General features: G+C 41.7%; 1 protein-coding gene across 1 annotated transcript in view; it reads right to left on the bottom strand.

Annotated features, from left to right (window-relative positions):
* The window catches only part of PDE2A (phosphodiesterase 2A), a 456,573-nt gene extending 435,751 nt beyond the window's left edge, over positions 1-20,822 (bottom strand). Inside the window, exon 1 of the mRNA XM_072133790.1 lies at positions 20,585-20,822. Within this exon, the coding sequence (XP_071989891.1) occupies positions 20,585-20,652 (68 nt within the window). The 5' untranslated portion in view covers positions 20,653-20,822. The remainder of the gene's footprint in view (positions 1-20,584) is intronic.
* Positions 20,823-21,262: the final 440 nt, after the last annotated feature.

The raw sequence follows: 21,262 nt of genomic DNA, 5'->3' as shown, positions 1-21,262 counted from the left end.
AAGAATATAACTACTATAATACTGCCCCCTATGTACAAGAATATAACTACTATAATACTCTCCCCTATGTACAAGAATATAACTACTATAATACTGCTCCCTATGTACAAGAATATAACTACTATAATCCTGCCCCTATGTACAAGAATATAACTACTATAATACTGCCCCCTATGTACAAGAATATAACTACTATAATACTGCTCCCTATGTACAAGAATATAACTACTATAATACTGCCCCCTATGTACAAGAATATAACTACTATAATACTGCCCCCTATGTACAGGAATATAACTACTATAATACTGCCCCCTATGTACAAGAATATAACTACTATAATACTGCCCCCTATGTACAAGAATATAACTACTATAATACTGTCCCCTATGTACAAGAATATAACTACTATAATACTCTCCCCTATGTACAAGAATATAACTACTATAATACTGCTCCCTATGTACAAGAATATAACTACTATAATCCTGCCCCTATGTACAAGAATATAACTACTATAATACTGCCCCCTATGTACAAGAATATAACTACTATAATACTGCTCCCTATGTACAAGAATATAACTACTATAATACTGCCCCCTATGTACAAGAATATAACTACTATAATACTGCCCCCTATGTACAGGAATATAACTACTATAATACTGCCCCCTATGTACAAGAATATAACTACTATAATACTGCCCCCTATGTACAAGAATATAACTACTATAATACTGCCCCCTATGTACAAGAATATAACTACTATAATACTGTCCCCTATGTACAAGAATATAACTACTATAATACTGCCCCCTATGTACAAGAATATAACTACTATAATACTGTCCCCTATGTACAAGAATATAACTACTATAATACTGCCCCCTATGTACAAGAATATAACTACTATAATACTGCCCCCTATGTACAAGAATATAACTACTATAATACTGCCCCCTATGTACAAGAATATAACTACTATAATACTGCCCCCTATGTACAAGAATATAACTACTATAATACTGCCCCCTATGTACAAGAATATAACTACTATAATACTGCTCTCTATGTACAAGAATATAACTACTATAATACTGCCCCCTATGTACAGGAATATAACTACTATAATACTGCCCCCTATGTACAGGAATATAACTACTATAATACTGCCCCCTATGTACAGGAATATAACTACTATAATACTGCCCCCTATGTACAGGAATATAACTACTATAATACTGCCCCCTATGTACAAGAATATAACAACTATAATACTGCCCCCTATGTACAAGACTATAACTACTATAATACTGCCCCCTATGTACAAGAATATAACTACTATAATACTGCCCCCTATGTACAAGAATATAACTACTATAATACTGCCCCTATGTACAAGAATATAACTACTATAATACTGCCCTCTATGTACAAGAATATAACTACTATAATACTGCCCCCTATGTACAAGAATATAACTACTATAATACTGCCCCCTATGTACAGGAATATAACTACTATAATACTGCCCCCTATGTACAGGAATGAGTTGGTTCTCCTCCTGCGGTGTATATATATATATATGTATTATAGTATACAACATGATTGTGGGATTATTTGATTTTCCGGATAATTGGAGGGTTATGGATAGATATATGATACATTAGTACTGAGCGCTCTCCAGGATTATCCGGAGTTATTACATGTGAGCATTTCCCGGGATTATTCGGCTGCTGTTGATAAAATCCTATTTTTCATGGTTTCTTTAAAATATTCGTAGGTGAAGATGATAAGAGGAGACGAGATATTCCAGATGATGGTGATGTTATAGCGTTGCCGGCGCGTTATCCGGATGCCTCACTTCAGGCTGGCGCAGGGGTCAGGGGTCGCCCGAGGATCAAACCATCTCCGCAGTTTGGATAAAATTGTTCTTTTACTCTTCAGTCGCCAATTAAAAATCTCTGCGGTCCTGGAGACGCCGTCCAATGAGACGGAGAATGGGAAGCTGTGATGTGAGAGTGCGGCTCCTGCAGGGTCACCTCCTGACACCGGCACCGAGCCGCTCATTACACGTATCAGCCGAGGACTCCGCTCGCATAACGATGGAGTGTCAGCTCTTGGGTCGGGGGCTGATACATTGTGACGCACTGTGTTTCCATGAGATTGGAACGCTCTGAGAAACAGACAGTGGGGGTCATTTACTAAGGGCCCTATTCACGTTTTCCCGACGTGTTACCCGAATATTTCCGATTTGCACCGATTTTCCCTGAATTGCCCCGGGATTTTGGCGCATGCGATAGGATTGTGGCGCATCGGCATGCACGCGATGGAAATCAGGGGGGCGTGGCCGAACGAAAACCCAACGGATTCGGAAAAAACGTCGCATTTTTAAAAAAAAATGTGTTGCGAAAATTGCACTTACCTTCACTCAGCCCGGCTCGGTGTATTCCAGTGCGTTCCGATGCTCTTCAGCGCAGCAGCGCCACCTGGTGGACGGCGGACGAACTGATTTAATAAATCTCGGCCGGACCAGAATCCAGCGCAGAGAACGCGCCGCTGGATTGCGAATGGGCCGGGCCAATTTTCTGGTGCACGTTCTTTTAGGTGCAAACTGTATGCAAAGGAATTTTAGAAGTGTCCACGCAACATTTGTGTTGCATGTGACCCTTTTGTGTCGCGGCTGCGACACAAATTTCTGCACTGAAGCAGTCGTTCTGGCGCTCAGTCTGACCGCGAGCTACATTTATCATGCTAAGGTGCACCAAAAAACAGTCGGTGCAGTACAGGGGGTGCCAAATCCATGAAGAACGTGCACCAGAAATCCTGAATTTGGCGCCCCCTGCACACTACACAGGTAACTGCACATAGTACACACTGCACTGTTCTTAGTAAATGTGGACCTCTGGATTCCCATCATCTCACCCATCTGAGCACATCCCCTCTTATCCTTCCAACCATCGGTTTTGAGTATATTGTGGTATTATTCAGTATGTTACATTATTATTCAGCATAATGCGGTATTATTAAATATATTGCGGTATTATTCAGTAAACTATGGTATTATTCATTATATTGTTTTATTATTCAGTATTCTGCAGTGTTATTCAGTATACTGTGGTATTACTCACTATACTGTGGTTTTATTCAGTATGTTGCGGTATTATTCAGTATACTGCAGTATTATTCAGTATATTGCGGTATTATTCAGTATACTGCAGTATTATTCAGTATGTTGCTATATTATTCAGTATATTGCGGTATTATTCAGTATACTGCGGTATTATTCAGTATGTTGCGGTATTATTCAGTATACTGCAGTGTTATTCAGTATACTGTGGTATTACTCACTATACTGTGGTTTTATTCAGTATGTTGCGGTATTATTCAGTATACTGCAGTATTATTCAGTATATTGCGGTATTATTCAGTATACTGCAGTATTATTCAGTATGTTGCTATATTATTCAGTATATTGCGGTATTATTCAGTATATTGCGGTATTATTCAGTATACTGCTGTATTATTCAGTATATTGCGGTATTATTCAGTATACTGCTGTATTATTCAGTATATTGCGGTATTATTTAGTGTGTTGCATTATTATTCAGTATAATGTGGTATTATTCAATATATTGTTGTATTATTCAGTATATTGTTTTATTATTCATTATTCTGCAGTGTTACTCAGCATATTGCTGTATTATTCAGTATATTGCGGTATTATTCAGTATGTTGCGGTATTATTCAGTATGTTGCATTATCATTCAGTATAGTGTGGTATTATTCAGTATATTGCGTTATTTTTCAACATACAGGCAGTCCCCGGGTTACATACAAGATAGGGTCTGTAGGTTTGTCCTTAAGTTGAGTTTGTATGTAAGTCGGAACTGTATATTTTATCATTGTAATCCCAGACAGAACTTTTTTGGTCTTTGTGACAATTGGATTTTATAAATGTTGGATTGTCATAAGAACCAGGATTAACAATAAAGCTTCATTACAGACACCTGTGATAACTGTTATAGCTCTTTATTGTAGCCTAGGACTAAAGTACAATAAATTACCAATATCCAGAGGTCCGTTTGTAACTAGGGGTCGTATGTAAGTCGAGTGTTCTTAAGTAGGGGACCACCTGTATTGCTGTATTATTCAGTATAGTGCGGTATTATTCAGTATGTTGTATTATTTTTCAGTATACTGCGGTATTATTCAGTATGTTGTATTATTTTTTTGTATACTGCGGTATTACTCAGTATACTGCGGTATTATTCAGTATAGTGCGGTATTACCCAGTATGCTGCGATATTACCCAGTATGCTGCGGTATTATTCAGTATGTTGTATTATTTTTCGGTATACTGCGGTATTACTCAGTATAGTGCGGTATTATTCAGTATAGTGCGGTATTACCCAGTATGCTGCTGTATTATTCAGTATGTTGTATTATTTTTCGGTATACTGCGGTATTACTCAGTATACTGCGGTATTATTCAGTATAGTGCGGTATTACCCAGTATGCTGCTGTATTATTCAGTATGTTGTATTATTTTTCGGTATACTGCGGTATTACTCAGTATACTGCGGTATTACTCAGTATACTGCGGTATTATTCAGTATAGTGCGGTATTACCCAGTATGCTGCGATATTACCCAGTATGCTGCGGTATTATTCAGTATGTTGTATTATTTTTCGGTATACTGCGGTATTACTCAGTATACTGCGGTATTATTCAGTATAGTGTGGTATTACCCAGTATGCTGCTGTATTATTCAGTATGTTGTATTATTTTTCGGTATACTGCGGTATTACTCAGTATACTGCGGTATTATTCAGTATAGTGCGGTATTACCCAGTATGCTGCGATATTACCCAGTATGCTGCGGTATTATTCAGTATGTTGTACTATTTTTCGGTATACTGCGGTATTACTCAGTATACTGCGGTATTATTCAGTATAGTGCAGTATTACCCACTATGCTGCGATATTACCCAGTATGCTGCGATATTACCCAGTATGCTGCGGTATTATTCAGTATAGTGTGGTATTACCCAGTATGCTGCGATATTACCCAGTATGCTGCGGTATTATACAGTATGTTGTACTATTTTTCGGTATACTGCGGTATTACTCAGTATACTGCGGTATTATTCAGTATAGTGCGGTATTACCCACTATGCTGCGATATTACCCAGTATGCTGCGATATTACCCAGTATGTTGCGGTATTATTCAGTATGTTGTATTATTTTTCGGTATACTGCGGTATTACTCAGTATACTGCGGTATTATTCAGTATACTGCGGTATTATTCAGTATAGTGCGGTATTACCCAGTATGCTGCGATATTACCCAGTATGCTGCGATATTACCCAGTATACTGCGGTATTATTCAGTATAGTGTGGTATTACCCAGTATGCTGCGGTATTATTCAGTATGTTGTATTATTTTTCGGTATACTGCAGTATTACTCAGTATAGTGCGGTATTATTCAGTATAGTGCGGTATTACCTAGTATGCTGCGGTATTATTCAGTATGTTGTATTATTTTTTTGTATACTGCGGTATTATTCAGTATAGTGCGGTATTACCCAGTATGCTGCGGTATTATTTAGTATGTTGTATTATTTTTCGGTATACTGCGGTATTACTCAGTATACTGCGGTATTATTCGGTATATTGCCCATTAGGATATAATGAAATCGCGCTGGGTGTGCAATCCTATTACCTGTATTACTTATATTTCATTCTCTCATTGGAGCAGAGTAGAATTAGTCTGGGCTCCTCCTGACAACATGTATAGGATTGTGGGGATTCACAATGGCGCCCCGGGCGTTGTTAGCTCATTAGCCTGGAACAGAGCTGACAAGTCGACTACTAATAACGTATGTATATAAATAGTATTATCACTCCTGCGATAAAAATACCTGAACCATGAGGAGGGAGGGAGGAGGTGACCGCGAGCTGCTGCTGATTCTGAGAGGAGATCATACAGCACCACATTATAGAGGCCGGGATATGCTCTATAAATAATACTGTCATATAGTGTGCGCCGTACAATGCACAACACCAAAGAGAGGTGAGGCCGTACTATGTCTATACAGTCCCCATATCATAGGAGCGTATACATCACACATAATGGGGCACATTTACTAAGGGCTTTGCGCTGGTTTTCGGTTATCTATGGAATTGCACCACATCCCTGTCCCCCGCCACGCGTGGTCATAGTGGTCCACGCGTGGCGGTACAATGAGGGAGTCGTTGTTATATGTTCTAGATTTCCTGTAGTAGAGTAATACTCTGCCGAGCATTACCTGAACATATATTTTCCTTCCTATTTACTAAACGCAGCTTTGGCTGTGACTAGAGTAAAACGTAATTATTCATTTTGCATAAGTTATTCTTTATCTGTAACTCTAAATCTGTATTTCTCTCCTACTCTTCTGGAGATGAGAGGACTCTCCGCAGCTCCTGTTACATGGAAGAAGAGTCTCTGCGCTAATGATATGTGTGCTGGCACGGCCATGCCCGCTCCTGAGCCCATCTGTGCCAACCACGCAAGTGTCTAATTGACATTACTTGTATTTGGCAGAGAACTTCTACGGGATGAAGTTGAATGTGACAGATATAATAATCGCAGCGTGCCTACCCTGGGATGCCTTTACAGCAGCCACCTGGCACTGAGGTTCACCTGGCGCGGCTTTTAAAGGGTTACTGTCTCTTTAGTGGAGGTGATTTCCATAAAGCGTAATATTTTCATTCGTGAAGACGGGTCGGCATCTGTGCGCCAACACGTTGGAGGTTTATTACCTTGTGCAGCATCAAAATGTCAAATCAGCTTTAATTAATCGTAGTACGGCAGCGAGGATGTGTCTGCCTCCCCAAATTAATCTCCTGATCACTCATTTACCCGAAATTAGGTCCCCGGCTAATTACCGCCTGGAACAACAACCCCGCAGTCCCTCATAGAGCTCAAGACCATTGGTCCAATATAGGACTAAGCAGGATCCAGTCCCACCTGGGTCAGGACGCGGAATACAAGGTAAAAATTAGGCCAAGCCAAAACATGGAACTGGGACCTGAAGCCGAAAGGTGGTCAGGAGTCCGAACAGGCCAAGAGAGAAGATACATCCAAGTTAAAGAAAATCCGGACGAGTTCTAAAACTGTGGCCACTGGGCCCTGTAACATATGGGGCCCTTAGCTAAGTCTGGGTTCTGTGGTGATTTAGGGATCTACACTGAAGTATTTTGGGGTTTTAGTCTGGGGTCTAACATTACTTAAGGTTCTCGTCTACAGTTTGATATAATTTCAGGTTCTAGTCTGGATTTTGAGGTCATTTAGAATTCTGATTTCTAGTAATTTCAAGCCCTGGAATCTGAGGTAATTCTGAATTCCGGTTGGTGACTGATGTCATTTATGGGTTTAGTCTGAAGTCTGCTGTAATTTGGAGGTTTATGAAGTTCAAATAACATAGGAATCATGTCTGGAGTTTGATCATGTTCTTGGTCATGTTCTAGAATGTAAGGTGAACTAGAGGTTTGCTCTGGAGATTGACCTAATTTAGAGGCCTGATATTGCAATAGTCACTTCCGTCATTTCCGTTTCTAGTAGCATCTATGGTAATTTTGGGTTCTGATCTGGATAATTTAAGGATTGGTCTGGAGTTGAAAGCAATTTATGGGAATGGTTCAATGTCTAAACTAATTTGAGGTTCTGTTCTAGAGTCCCCGGTAATTTAGGGGTCTGCGCTGGAGTCTGAGGTAATTTGGGGGTCTGTGCTGTAGTCTGAGGTAATTTTTAGTTGCAGTATGGAGTCTGAAGTAATTTTAGTCATAGTCTGGACTCTGAGGTAAATTTGAATTGAAGTCTCGAGTAATTTTTAGTCATGGTCATAGTCTGAGGTAATTTTAAACTCTTGTCTGAAGTCTGGGGTAATTGTGTGTTGTGGTCTAGGGTCTGAGGTAATTTTAAGTTGTAGTCTGTAGTCGGAGGACATTTTGAGCTGTAGTCTTAAATCTGAGGTAATTTGGATTGTAATCTGAAGTATGAGGTAATTTTGAGTTGTAGTCTGTAGACTGAGGAAATTTTGATGTGTACTCTAGAGCAGTGGTGGCGAACCTATGGCACGGGTGCCAGAGGCGGCACTCTGAGCCCTTTCTGTGGGCACCCAGGCCATCAGCCCAGAATGAAGTTCACCAGACAGAACTCAAAGAATCTGCCTGCAGAATCTTCCTACAATGATAGGGGAATTCCCTCCTCCTTTTAACTGCGTTGGTGTCCTTGGGAGGCTGAAGGATTGAAAGTTGTCAATGAACAAGGAGAAATACGTTAAAGCTTACATTGCTGCACTGGCACTTTGCAATAAATAAGTGGCTTTTGTTTGAAGTTTGGGCACTGAGGCTCTAAAAGGTTTGCCATCACTGCTCTAGAGTCTAAGGTAATTTTGAGCTGTAGTCTAGAGAATAATTTTGAGTTGTAGTCTTAAATCTGAGGTAATATTTAGATTGTAATCTGAAGTATGAGGTAATTTTGAGTTGCAGTCTGTAGACTGAGGAAATTTTGAGTTGTAGTCTGTAGTCTAAGGTAATTTTGAGCTGTAGTCCGGAGTAAATGAGGTAATTTCTAACTATAGTCTGAGGTAATTTAACTTGTAGTCTGTAGTCTGAGGAAATTTTGAGCTGTAGTCTTAAATCTGAGGTAATTTTGGATTGTAATCTGAAGTATGAGGTAATTTTGAGTTGTAGTCTGTAGACTGAGTAAATTTTGATGTGTACTCTAGAGTCTCAGGTAATTTTGAGCTGTAGTCTAGAGAACAATTTTGAGCTGTAGTCTTAAATCTGAGGTAATATTTAGATTGTAATCTGAAGTATGAGGTAATTTTGAGTTGCAGTCTGTAGACTGAGGAAATTTTGAGTTGTAGTCTGTAGTCTAAGGTAATTTTGAGCTGTAGTCCGGAGTAAATGAGGTAATTTCTAACTATAGTCTGAGGTAATTTAACTTGTAGTCTGTAGTCTGAGGAAATTTTGAGCTGTAGTCTTAAATCTGAGGTAATTTTGGATTGTAATCTGAAGTATGAGGTAATTTTGAGTTGTAGTCTGTAGACTGAGGAAATTTTGATGTGTACTCTAGAGTCTAAGGTAATTTTGAGCTGTAGTCTAGAGAACAATTTTGAGTTGTAGTCTTAAATCTGAGGTAATATTTAGATTGTAATCTGAAGTAGGAGGTAATTTTGAGTTGTAGTCTGTAGACTGAGGAAATTTTGAGTTGTAGTCTGTAGTCTAAGGTAATTTTGAGCTGTAGTACGGAGTAAATGAGGTAATTTCTAACTATAGTCTGAGGTAATTTAACTTGTAGTCTGTAGTCTGAGGAAATTTTGAGCTGTAGTCTTAAATCTGAGGTAATTTTGGATTGTAATCTGAAGTATGAGGTAATTTTGAGTTGTAGTCTGTAGACTGAGGAAATTTTGAGTTGTAGTCTGTAGTCTAAGGTAATTTTGAGCTGTAGTCTAGAGAATAATTTTGAGCTGTAGTCTTAAATCTGAGGTAATTTAGGAATGTTGCCCAAGGACACAGATAAATTCTTATATAAAAATGTATGTTAATTATTAAGGTTTCTGGTCCAAAGTTAATTTTTGTATGAAGTCCAATGAAATTGTGGAATCCAGTCTGGACATTTTATATTTTGAGTCCGGAGTCTCATGTAATTTTTGACTCTGGTCGTAATTTAAGTCGGAATTGAATTAGTGGTGTGAAATAACTTATGGGTCAGCGTTCTGAATTTAATAGTCGTTAAAATTTTCCGGTGCTGGTTTTCCTGCGTGTGACCCATATAATTGATGGCACCCAGGGGCCCTATGCAGCCAGTGCCAACCTATATTTTGCACATGTCTGACACTTATCTCTGCCCTGCGCCCCTCTACCACACAAATGACCCCACATTCTGCTCTCCTTGCTCTGTGTGATGTGATAATGGAGCCGTTGCGATACGTTGTGGTCTGTTCCCGCTCCTTCCAGGATTGATGTTACTCATAGAGCAGCGGAAGAAGAGGATCCTGGGATTTTATATGATGGAAAATCCCTTGCAGCCGGGAATAAAAACGTCTCATGTATTATGATAACAGCCGATAAAAAAAACTCCCCGCTCCCGAGCAGACACGGAAGATGCATGGGTGTAATACATATATCACAAGACCAGATATCACTGACTCCTAGCTATTACAGAGCGGGAGTCAAAATCACTGTCACTGGATCTATACCAGAAATACATCCCTGAGACTGAAACTGATGAGATGGCGGATAAGAACTATTTTTTTTTAATACACTTATTTTTATTTATTTTTATTACATTTTTATTATTTTTTAAATTCTTTTATCATTTTTTATTTTATTATTACTGTTTATTTCTCACCTGTTTGTTAAATCCTCTACATCATCAGCACCATTGCCCTGGTGGGCCGCCCGGGGACCACTGATATGATCAGTTCCTGGAGGTTTAACACTTGATTGACCTTATTTAAAGGTGTTTCATCATTGTACCCTCTGGAAAGCGGATAAATGTCTGCTTGTATATAGTCTACCACATACCCCATTTTAGAGTCCCCCTAGATTGCTTTACTTTATAGGGTTTTGGGGGTCACAGGAACAATGTAGTGCAGCCATGTTGTCCTGGGTCCCAGGTTGGCTAATCCCAGACATCCAGTCTAGTATAGGGAAGTACAGTGGGACTTGCGATCCGACATTGACCCCTATACACAAGATAAATTATAGGATGAGAAAACCCCTTTAAGCAGAATATTCTCCTCTGTTCACATATTTTTCCATCGGTTCTTTTATTAAATAATTATTTTTACGTTACCAGATTTACCAGCCCCAGTGAAATTTGAGATTATTTTCTCGTGACACATTGGGGGACATGTATCATAGTTTTTTGGGGTTTTTTTTTGGTGTATAATTGAGACTTTTTTGCGCCTTATGTATGATCATGTATTTTTTCTTCTGATAAATGTTCAGTTTTTCCTGTCCTGGCCGGTGCAAATTTCGGCTTCTTTTTGAGACTTTTTGTTGCAAATGTCTCAAATCCACATAGACATGTGAGGGGGGTCACATACAGGAGGGGACACTACTGCAAATTTAGCATTTGAGGCCGTGTCCTGCAATTTTAAGCACTCTAGTATCACCCCAAGGATGTGACGATATATGAGGTTGTGGTCACAGGTGGTGTTAAGGGTAAGATGACACGTTGCGTTTTGGTTAAAGGTGATTTGCCTAATTACATTACTGTTATTATTTGTGTTTACAAAACTCACATGTCAATGCATTGTTAACGCATGCATCAACGTTCTGTTAACACATGAGTTAACATTGGGGCACATTTACTTACCCGATCCAGCGGCGCATTCTCCGACGCTGATTTGGGTCTGCCGGGATTCACTAAGGTCGTGCGCCTGATATCCACCAGGTGTCGCTGCTGTGCCGAGGTCCGCAAGAGTTCACCTTCTTCCTCCTGGTGCATGTGAGTGCTGATCCTGCGACACAAATTCTTTTTTAAATTCTGCTGTTTTTCCGAATCCGTTGGGTTGTCCAACGTCCACGCCGCCCGATTTCTGTCGCGTGAAAGCCATCACCGATGCGCCAAAATCCAACTGCGTGCGCCAAAAAGCCCGGGGCAAATCAGGGCAAAATGCAAAAACCCGCGTTCGGACCCTTAGTAAATGAGCCCCATTGTGTTTACATTGTGTTTTGTAAACATAAACGCTAACAGTAATGTAATTAGGCAAATCACCTCAAAGTGCAACCAAAACGCCACGTGTGACCTCACCCATAGAAGTAACCAATAATAAAAAAAAAATAAAAATTTTTTACATTTTTTAAAAACTGGTTAATGTGCAAAATTTTCAACATTTAAAGCATGTGAAATAATTTACATGTTAAAACAGGGTCCATGGAAAAAATCCTTCCTTTGCACCTGCACCTAAAAAGTCACAAAAATAAGCAAAAAAAAAAAGTGATACATAATTGAAAAGTTGCACGGAACATCTGGAAATAAAGATACATAAAGCACGAGATGCAGACAAAGGTGCCCTGGAAAACCTACAGCAAAAGTCACAAAAATTAAACAATTTGACGAGAAGCAGAAATAAAGCAACGTGTCCCCCCATTGTGATTCTCATTAATTGAAAGTTTTGGATGATGTCTTTGGTGTTTAGTTATTTAAAAAAAAAAACCTGAAAATTGAAAATTCTCCATTTTCAAAGTTCTAAATTCTTTGCTTTTCAGGCATCCAAATAACTAACATTTCCTGAATTATCTGCTTTATGTTGGTGTGGGGTTTTTTTATGAATCCTCCCATTATTCTGGGTTGTTATGGGGCTTAGAATTTTGGTTGCAATTTTTCAAAATTTTAGGAAAATCGACAAAACCTATAGAGGAGGTCCCCTATTTAAGAACACCCAACTTACAGACGACCCCAAGTTACAAACCGACCTCTGGATGTTGGTAATTCACTGTACTTTTGTCCCAGCTGTAAGAGTTATCCATGGTTGAAGCTTTAATGTTCATCCTGGTTCTCATGAAAACCCAAAAGTCCAATTGTCACAAAGACCAAAAAGATTTTGGCTGGGGATACAATTATAAAATATGGGGCCACATTTATCACTTTTGTGCGCCTAAGTGTAGTAGGCGTCTTCGGCGCACTGTTTTGCCAGAATTATCACAAGCTACAACCATCTGTGATAAGTGTATTTTCTGCCTCTTATTAATCACTTTACTTTAACACAGTTTAGGCGCAATGTTAGATTCGGGCACTTACATGTGATCCTGCTACAAGCTCCTCTCTGCTTCTCCCACAGCCCAGAATGGAGATAACACTCACAGCAGCACCCAGGTGTGTGACACCCAGCACCCAGTGACCTCCTCAGCAGTGGCTTCTCCTGGAGGGGATTCCCCAGTGCAGGTCTCCTGCTGCACCCCTGTAATTCTGCACAATATCCCCCTCAGATACTGTGCAGAATTACATGGGGGACACTTGTATGTAGTATCTGCAAGCTTCTGCAAACTTGTGCAAAGTTCTCTTCTCTCTTGCTCTGAGCTCAGCGTTTTGCAGAATATTTTGTAAATAGAAGGTGATGAACTGTAAATAGAGTCTGCAGCTCCTGTCTGTAATGTATCTAATGTATCTATTATATGTTCTAGTTTCTGCAGTGTATCTAATGTATCTATTATATGTTCTAGTTTCTGCAGTGTATCTAATGTATCTATTATATGTTCTAGTGCAGTGATGGCAAACCTTTTAGAGGCCGAGTGCCCAAACTACAACAAAGACCCGCTTATTTATCGCAAAGTGCCAACACAGAAATGTAATTTGTGATTTATACTCCCTGCTCGGTCACAGTTTTCATTGATAGCAGCCCCTGAGGACACCAATAAAGCAGAAAATAGTCCCAGGTAGAGCTGTCACTTTAAAATAGCTCTGTGCATAGCAAGTCCTGGGCTGTCTGGGACTGCAGGAAGATACCTGGAGTCATCTCTGGTGATGGCCTGAGTGCCCACAGAAAGGGCTCCGAGTGCCACCTCTGGCACCAGTGCCATAGGTTAGCCATCACTGTTCTAGTGTCTGCAGAGTATCTAATGTATCTATTATATGTACTAGTTTCTGCAGAGTATCTAATGTATCTATTATATGTTCCAGTGTCTGTAATGTATCTAATGTATCTATTATATGTACCAGTGTCTGTAATGTATGTAATGTATCTATTATATGTTCCAGTGTCTGCAGAGTATCTAATGTATCTATTATATGTTCCAGTGTCTGGCTGAGCTTTGCTGCTAGAAATGAGCTGTTCTGCAAAGGGGCTCAGTGCTTTCTTCTCAGATAACGCCACCTTCGGGCTGGAGTGTTTTTGCGCCCGTTTTTGCGCCTAAATGAAAACGTTGCAAGTGGTGAATATCATTAGGCGCAGCAAAACATCTGGATTGGTAAGATAGATGCTTATTTTTGCTGCGCGGCTAGTTTGGCGTTTAATCGCAAAAATGGCGCAAAAACGGTGCGCCTGAATGAAAAGGCGCAAAAACAACAGAAAAAACGAGTGATAAATGTGGCCCATACAGTTCCGACTTACATACAAATTCAACTTAAGAACAAACCTATATACCCTATCCTGTACATAACCCGGGGACTGCCTGTATATAGAGGCACCTGCTCAGCTTTCAAGTGACTTTGAGAGGTCAAAATAATAGAAAAACCCCATAAATGACCCCATTATAGAAACTACACCCCTCTATGTATGGAAAACCAACTTTAAGAAGTTTGTTAATGTTTGAGGTGTTTCACAAGGGTTAAAACAAAATGGAGGTGGAATTTGTCATTTTGTTTAGACAATACATAAATTTTGGGCCAAAAATTGGATAAAAAACTTCTCTAATGTAGACTTCTAAATATACATAACAGGATACATGCTGAGAAGGAAAAAACGTGGAAATGCTCCTGCTATCTGGCTTTTCTGCTCACTGACACATGACTTTGGGGTAGATTTAATAGGTAAATGGGTGAGATTTCATGTAAATGAGGGAATTTTAGAAAGGACGTTTCATCTGCTACTTTCTTGCGGACCCCCTTCCCCGTGCAGTCACTATGGAGGCGCCGGCTCGTGGCCCCCTCTATGCTGAGGACGGGACGGGTCTCACCTCTCTCTATCACTGTAACCGTCTGCAGTTTTATGATCTCTGGCGGGTGATGTGATGTGAGGGCGACGAGTCTGTACAGTATTGATCAGCGCAAAGGTTTCCTGTCTGTCGCCATAAACTTTACACATCACATTGATCAATATCTACCAGACCCCCTCATATGTGCTCAGGATGGGGGTAGATAGATATGAGATAGATAGATAGATAGATAGATAGATAGATAGATAGATAGATAGATATGAGATAGATATGAGATAGATATGAGATAGATAGATAGATAGATAGATAGATATGAGATAGATATGAGATAGATATGAGATAGATAGATAGATAGATAGATAGATAGATATGAGATAGATAGATAGATAGATAGATATGAGATAGATAATGAGATAGATAGATAGATAATAGATAGATAAATAAATAAATAGGAGATAGATAGATAGATAGATAGATAGATAGATAGATAGATAGATGATAGATAGATAGATAGATAGATAGATAGATAGATAGATAGATAGATATGAGATAGATAGAAGATAGATAGATAGATAGATAGATATGAGATAGATAGATAGATAGATAGATATGAGATAGATATATATGAGATAGATATGAGATAGATAGATAGATAGATAGATAGATATGAGATAGATATATATGAGATAGATAATGAGATAGATAGATAGATAGATAGATAGATAGATAGATAGATAAGGTTTAGGAAGAGGCAGCACTCCAAAAGGTAGTTTCAAAAAAGTGGGGTGTCTTAAGACACCCCACTTTTTTGAAACTACCTTTTGGAGTGCTGCCTCTTCCTAAACCTTATATTGCAGTCCCCCTGCCTGGGGACTTACGGACTTGCACCCACCGGAGTTGCTGTGCTGCTCTAAAACTTTCCTTTTTCTAGATAGATAGATAGATAGGAGATAGATAGATAGATAGATAGATAGGAGATAGATAGATAGATAGATAGATAGATAGATAGATAGATAGATAATAGATAGATAAATAGGAGATAGATAGATAGATAGATAGATAGATAGATAGATAGATATGAGATAGATAGGTATGAGATAGATAGATGATAGATAGATAGATAGATAGATAGATAGATAGATAGATAGATAGGTATGAGATAGATAGATGATAGATAGATAGATAGATAGATAGATAGATAGATAGATAATAGATAGATAAATAGGAGATAGATAGATAGATAGATAGATAGATAGATAGATAGATAGATATGAGATAGATATGAGATAGATAGATAGATGATAGATAGATAGATAGATAGATAGATAGATAGATAGATAGGAGATAGATAGATAGATAGATAGATAGATAGATAGATAGATAGATAGATATGAGATAGATAGATAGATAGATATGAGATAGATAGATGATAGATAGATAGATAGATAGATAGATAGATGATAGATAGATAGATGATAGATAATGGGTAGGTTCTGTGTCTATTCCCCATGCCCTCCATCCTAGCAGACATGGTACATTGCTCTCTGCTCTTGTACTGTGGGAGATGCAGTCTTCCCTGTGTCGCACCTTGGTGACTATCGCCCGTGTGATCGCAGGATGATTCATTTGTGCATTTGTTCTAAGTCTCCGTAGTTACTAAAGAGCGAGGAGGACGGAGGTCGTTCAAGGTCATCTGTTCTTTCCTATTGTCAGCAGCAGGACCTCATCAGTTGTAACATCAGAGACACAGACAACCTCCTCGAGCCCCCAATGATAGAGGATCTCAGTGATAGAGCCCCTGAGTGATAGAGCCCCCCAATGATAGAGGATCTCAGTGATAGAGCCCCCAATGATAGAGGATCTCAGTGATAGAGCCCCTGAGTGATAGAGCCCCCCAATGATAGAGGATCTCAGTGATAGAGCCCCCAATGATAGAGGATCTCAGTGATAGAGCCCCTGAGTGATAGAGCCCCCCAATGATAGAGGATCTCAGTGATGGAACCCCTAGGAGTTTGGGCCCCTCAGTGATAAAACCCTTCAGTGATAAAATTCCCTCAATGGTAGATCCTGTCAGTAATGGAGCGCTTCAGTGATGGGGTTCTTTAGTGATAGGACCCCTCAATGATAGAACCCCTCAATGATAGAGCCCCTTAATGATAGAGCCCCTCAATAATAGAGCCTCTCAGTGAAAGGACCTCTCAGTGATAGGACCTCTCAGTGATAGGACGCCTCAGTGATGGGGTTCTTTAGTGATGGAACCCCTCAATGATAGAGCCCCTCAGTGATAGAGCCCCTCATTGATAGAGCCCCTCAATGATAGAGCCTCTCAGTGATAGAGCCTCTCAATGATAGAGCCTCTCAGTGATGGAGCCCCTCAGTGATAGGACCCCTCAGTGATAGGGCCACTCAGTTATAGGTTCCCTCAGTGATTGGGCCCCTCAGTGATTGGGCCCCTCAGTGATAGGACCCCTCAGTGATAGAGCCCCTCAATGATAGAGCCTCTCAGTGATAGAGCCCCTCAGTGATAGAGCCCCTCAATGATAGAGCCCCTCAGTGATAGGACCCCTCAGTGATAGAGCCCCTCAATGATAGAGCCTCTCAGTGATAGAGCCCCTCAGTGATAGAGCCCCTCAATGATAGAGCCCCTCAATGATAGAACCCCTCAATGATAGAGCCTCTCAGTGATGGAGCCCCTCAGGGATAGGACCCCTCAGTGATAGGGCCACTCAGTTATAGGTTCCCTCAGTGATTGGGCCCCTCAGTGATTGGGTCCCTCAGTTGTAGGGCCCCTCAGTGATTGGGCCACTCAGTGATAGAGCTGTGGTATAAGGGGTGTGCAGAGTGATGGTGCCCACTTTAACTGGATAGTAAATATAACATGACAGCGCCACTTCAGATTATTGATTGATGTCACATGGTGATTGTGTGATGTCACATGGTGATTGTGTGATGTCATAGATATCTGCCTAGACACATCTTTTGCTGATACATTGTAACATCCGCTCAGCTCCGCTGTTACATTGTTGCAGCTTTGTTCTTATCACAGGCTTCTCCTTGATACATTGACATTTAGTCTTAGGAGCTGCTGGCATCGGAGCTGGAGATCCACCAGTGCGGCCTCCACAAAACCTTGGTGTTATCACTGGCACCAAAAATAAACTGCAGAAGAGGATTATGGGAAAACATTCCTCCAGATTAACCCCCCCATGACTGAGGGACCAGGGTGCAAATGCAACAAAATAAACAAAATGTCTTCATTTATCATATAAAAGATGTAACATGTTCAATACTGACACATGTAGCTATCCCAATACACTGCCACCCCCCAAGCACAAGACCACCAGGACCACGGAAAGCATAGTGGTCAGAGAGAAACACAGTGGGGCATATTTACTAAGGTCCCGCGGTGGCATTTCCGTCGGGTTTTCCGATGTTTTCAGGGACCGCGCCGGGATTGCCTCGCAGTTGCGCTTGCTTTCACGCAACACAAATGGGGACGCGGGCCACCGGACGATCCGACAGATTCGGACAATGCGCGGGATTTAACATTTAAAATTGTGTCGCAAGCCAAGCACTTATGTGCACCCGGAAGAAGAAGGTGAACTCTGGTGGACCTGATGCAGACCCTTAGTAAACGTGCCCCTGTGACTGCACCACCAGCAGAATAGTGACTAATGTTACTCCCGGTGATGCGGTGATCAGAGGTGAGGCCTCCATCTTTCCGGGTGCAGTGTGTGGTACACATCACCTCCGCTCAATACTTCTTACAGGATGAACTGTTACAAGTTTCCCGGCTTCATCTCCCATCTCCGACTATTGAGCTGCTTTCAATTATTCATGTGCTGAGTGTGATGGAAGCCGGGGGGAAGATACTGTCAGGATGTGGAGGCTTCCAGCTATAATATTCCTGCACTCACTTCTCTGCTATTTCATAACTTTCTTTCCTGATTAGACTACAGCTCAGATCCCCCTTCCCTCCCCCATAGACACTGGTGGCCACCATGTCCCCATCACTTTCCTGGTAACTCCTATAATTCCCATCATCTTCCCAGTATCATCTTACAGAGGGATCTAATGGCTCCTACTGAAGCTGAATCTGCATTATCTCCCCTGCTCTTGTATCTCCATCAGTCAGAGCCTTAAAGGGACAGGTTGACCTTGCAGAGTAAACATTGTCTTCATACACAGGTCAATGGGAAACACTTAGTACTGCAAATATCCGCACCGCGTACAGCGCACCGACAGGATGACAAATCTCTATACATCATCTACAGGATAATGGTTCTGACCCCTGTGACCTCCAGCCGCAGGTGATTACAGGACCCGGCATTTATAACACACACGACATGTATGTAATAGAGTGATCTGAAGTCTCTTATACATCCTATATATATATCATAAGTGTGGGAGATGTATGGAGTTCTGTATGGGACTGACTTGTAGTACTAAGACATTGTAGCTCTCCCCGTGTATCCCAAATAACCTAAAAGTATCTCTCATACAGAATCCACATGTCCCCTTGTCACTCCTCCAGAATCCCATAAGTTCACTGGAAATCTGCACATTCCCATCAGTACCAAGACTTGTCCCAAAGAACACAGTGGTCCTCCTGTCACTCCACAGAAACATCTTATGTACTCATGTAGTGTTAGGTGCAACATTGTACAGGTCCTCCTGTCACTCCTGCCCATGGAATTATCATTACAGGTGACAATACTGTCCTTATCAGATCCTGTTCTGTCCTCCTCCTGTCACTCCTGCTCCAGATGTCACCTCTAGAATAATAGAAGCATCTTATGTAGTGGGTGTGAGGTGCAACATTGTAACAGAATCCCATCAATAACAATATGTGCAATCAAGGCCGGATTAAGGTTGGTGGGGGCCCTTGGGCACAAACTGGTGAGGGCCCTTCCAACAATGTTTTTGGAGGTATATAGCCTGCCAGCCCACTGTAGTATGTAGCCTTCCAGCCCCCTGTAGTATGTAGCCTGCCAGACCCCTGTAGTTGAGCTGAGTCTCTGACTGTCGGAGACTAGTGGGGGCCTCTTAAAAAGTGAAAGTGGGGCTCGAGCCCCAGGAGCCCCTCCTTTAATCCGGCCCTGTGTGCAATGCATTCCTGCTGTCCACAAGTGTCCCATGTAGAAGAACATAGAAGAACTGATCAGATGCCCCATGTGCTATCATCAATAGTAACACACAGTGCCAGGCAGTGGTTGTGGATACCATGCAGTCCCTCCTGACACTCCTGCTGCCCACAGAAGAAGTGATCAGATGTCATATGTGTTGTACACTGTCCATTCTCCATGGCCAGTCCCTCCTGTCACTCCAGGTGTCCCATACACAAGAACATAGAAGAACTGATCCTCAATGACAATGCCCAGTCCCTCCTGTCACTCCTGCTGCCCACAAGTGTCCCAAACACAAGACCATAGAAGAACTGATCCTCAATGACAATGCCCAGTCCCTCCTGTCACTCCTGCTGCCCACAAGTGTCCCATACACAAGACCATAGAAGAACTGATCCTCAATGACAATGCCCAGTCCCTCCTGTCACTCCTGCTGCCCACAAGTGTCCCATACACAAGACCATAGAAGAACTGATCCTCAATGACAATGCCCAGTCCCTCCTGTCACTCCTGCTGCCCACAAGTGTCCCAAACACAAGACCATAGAAGAACTGATCCTCAATGACAATGCCCAGTCCCTCCTGTCACTCCTGCTGCCCACAAGTGTCCCATACACAAGACCATAGAAGAACTGATCCTCAATGACAATGCCCAGTCCCTCCTGTCACTCCTGCTGCCCACAAGTGTCCCATACACAAGACCATAGAAGAACTGATCCTCAATGACAATGCCCAGTCCCTCCTGTCACTCCCACCCCCAGATGTCCCATGCAGAAGAGAGAAGAAGTTACTCACATATCAGATGTTGGCGGCTGGTACTGGTGACTTCTGCACAGGATGGAGTGCCCACAAGCCTGGCCCATCTCTACACATTCTCCCCCCAGGCGAGAGAGGATGAGGGGAGTTGTAGTAGCAGCAGCACTGAGTGCTCAGTCCTCAGCTGTGGCCCCTGCTCCTGGGCCCCTGGTCCTGGCAGAGGAGAGCTCTGTGTGTCCTGTGCTGAGGCTGAGGCTGAGCCTAATGCAGCTTCTTACTGAACATGAGAGGAGGAGAGTGAGGAAGCAGCGTGTGACAGCCTCATCATACAAGTCATCAGCAATCCCGGGCCTAGGGGAGAACACAGAACCGGCCCCAGGGGGCTCCAAGACAGGGGGTCAGGGGGCTTCAAGACAGGGGGTCAGGGGGGTCCAAGACAGGGGATCAGGGGCTCCAAGACAGGGGATCAGGGGGCTCCAAGACAGGGGGTCAGGAGGGTCCAAGACAGGGCATCAGGGGGCTCCAAGACAGGGGGTCAGGAGGGTCCAAGACAGGGCATCAGGGGGCTCCAAGACAGGGGATCAGGGGGCTCCAAGACAGGGGGTCAGGGGGCTCCAAGACAGGGGATCAGGGGGCTCCAAGACAGGGGATCAGGGGGCTCCAAGACAGGGGATCAGGGGCTCCAAGACAGGGGGTCAGGGGGGTCCAAGGTAGGGG

Source organism: Engystomops pustulosus, chromosome 2 (assembly GCF_040894005.1).
Source record: "Engystomops pustulosus chromosome 2, aEngPut4.maternal, whole genome shotgun sequence".
NCBI classification, from domain to species: Eukaryota; Metazoa; Chordata; class Amphibia; order Anura; family Leptodactylidae; genus Engystomops; species Engystomops pustulosus.
The sequence above is the reverse complement of the archived record's forward strand: the minus strand, read 5'-3'. Positions and strand labels throughout refer to the sequence as shown.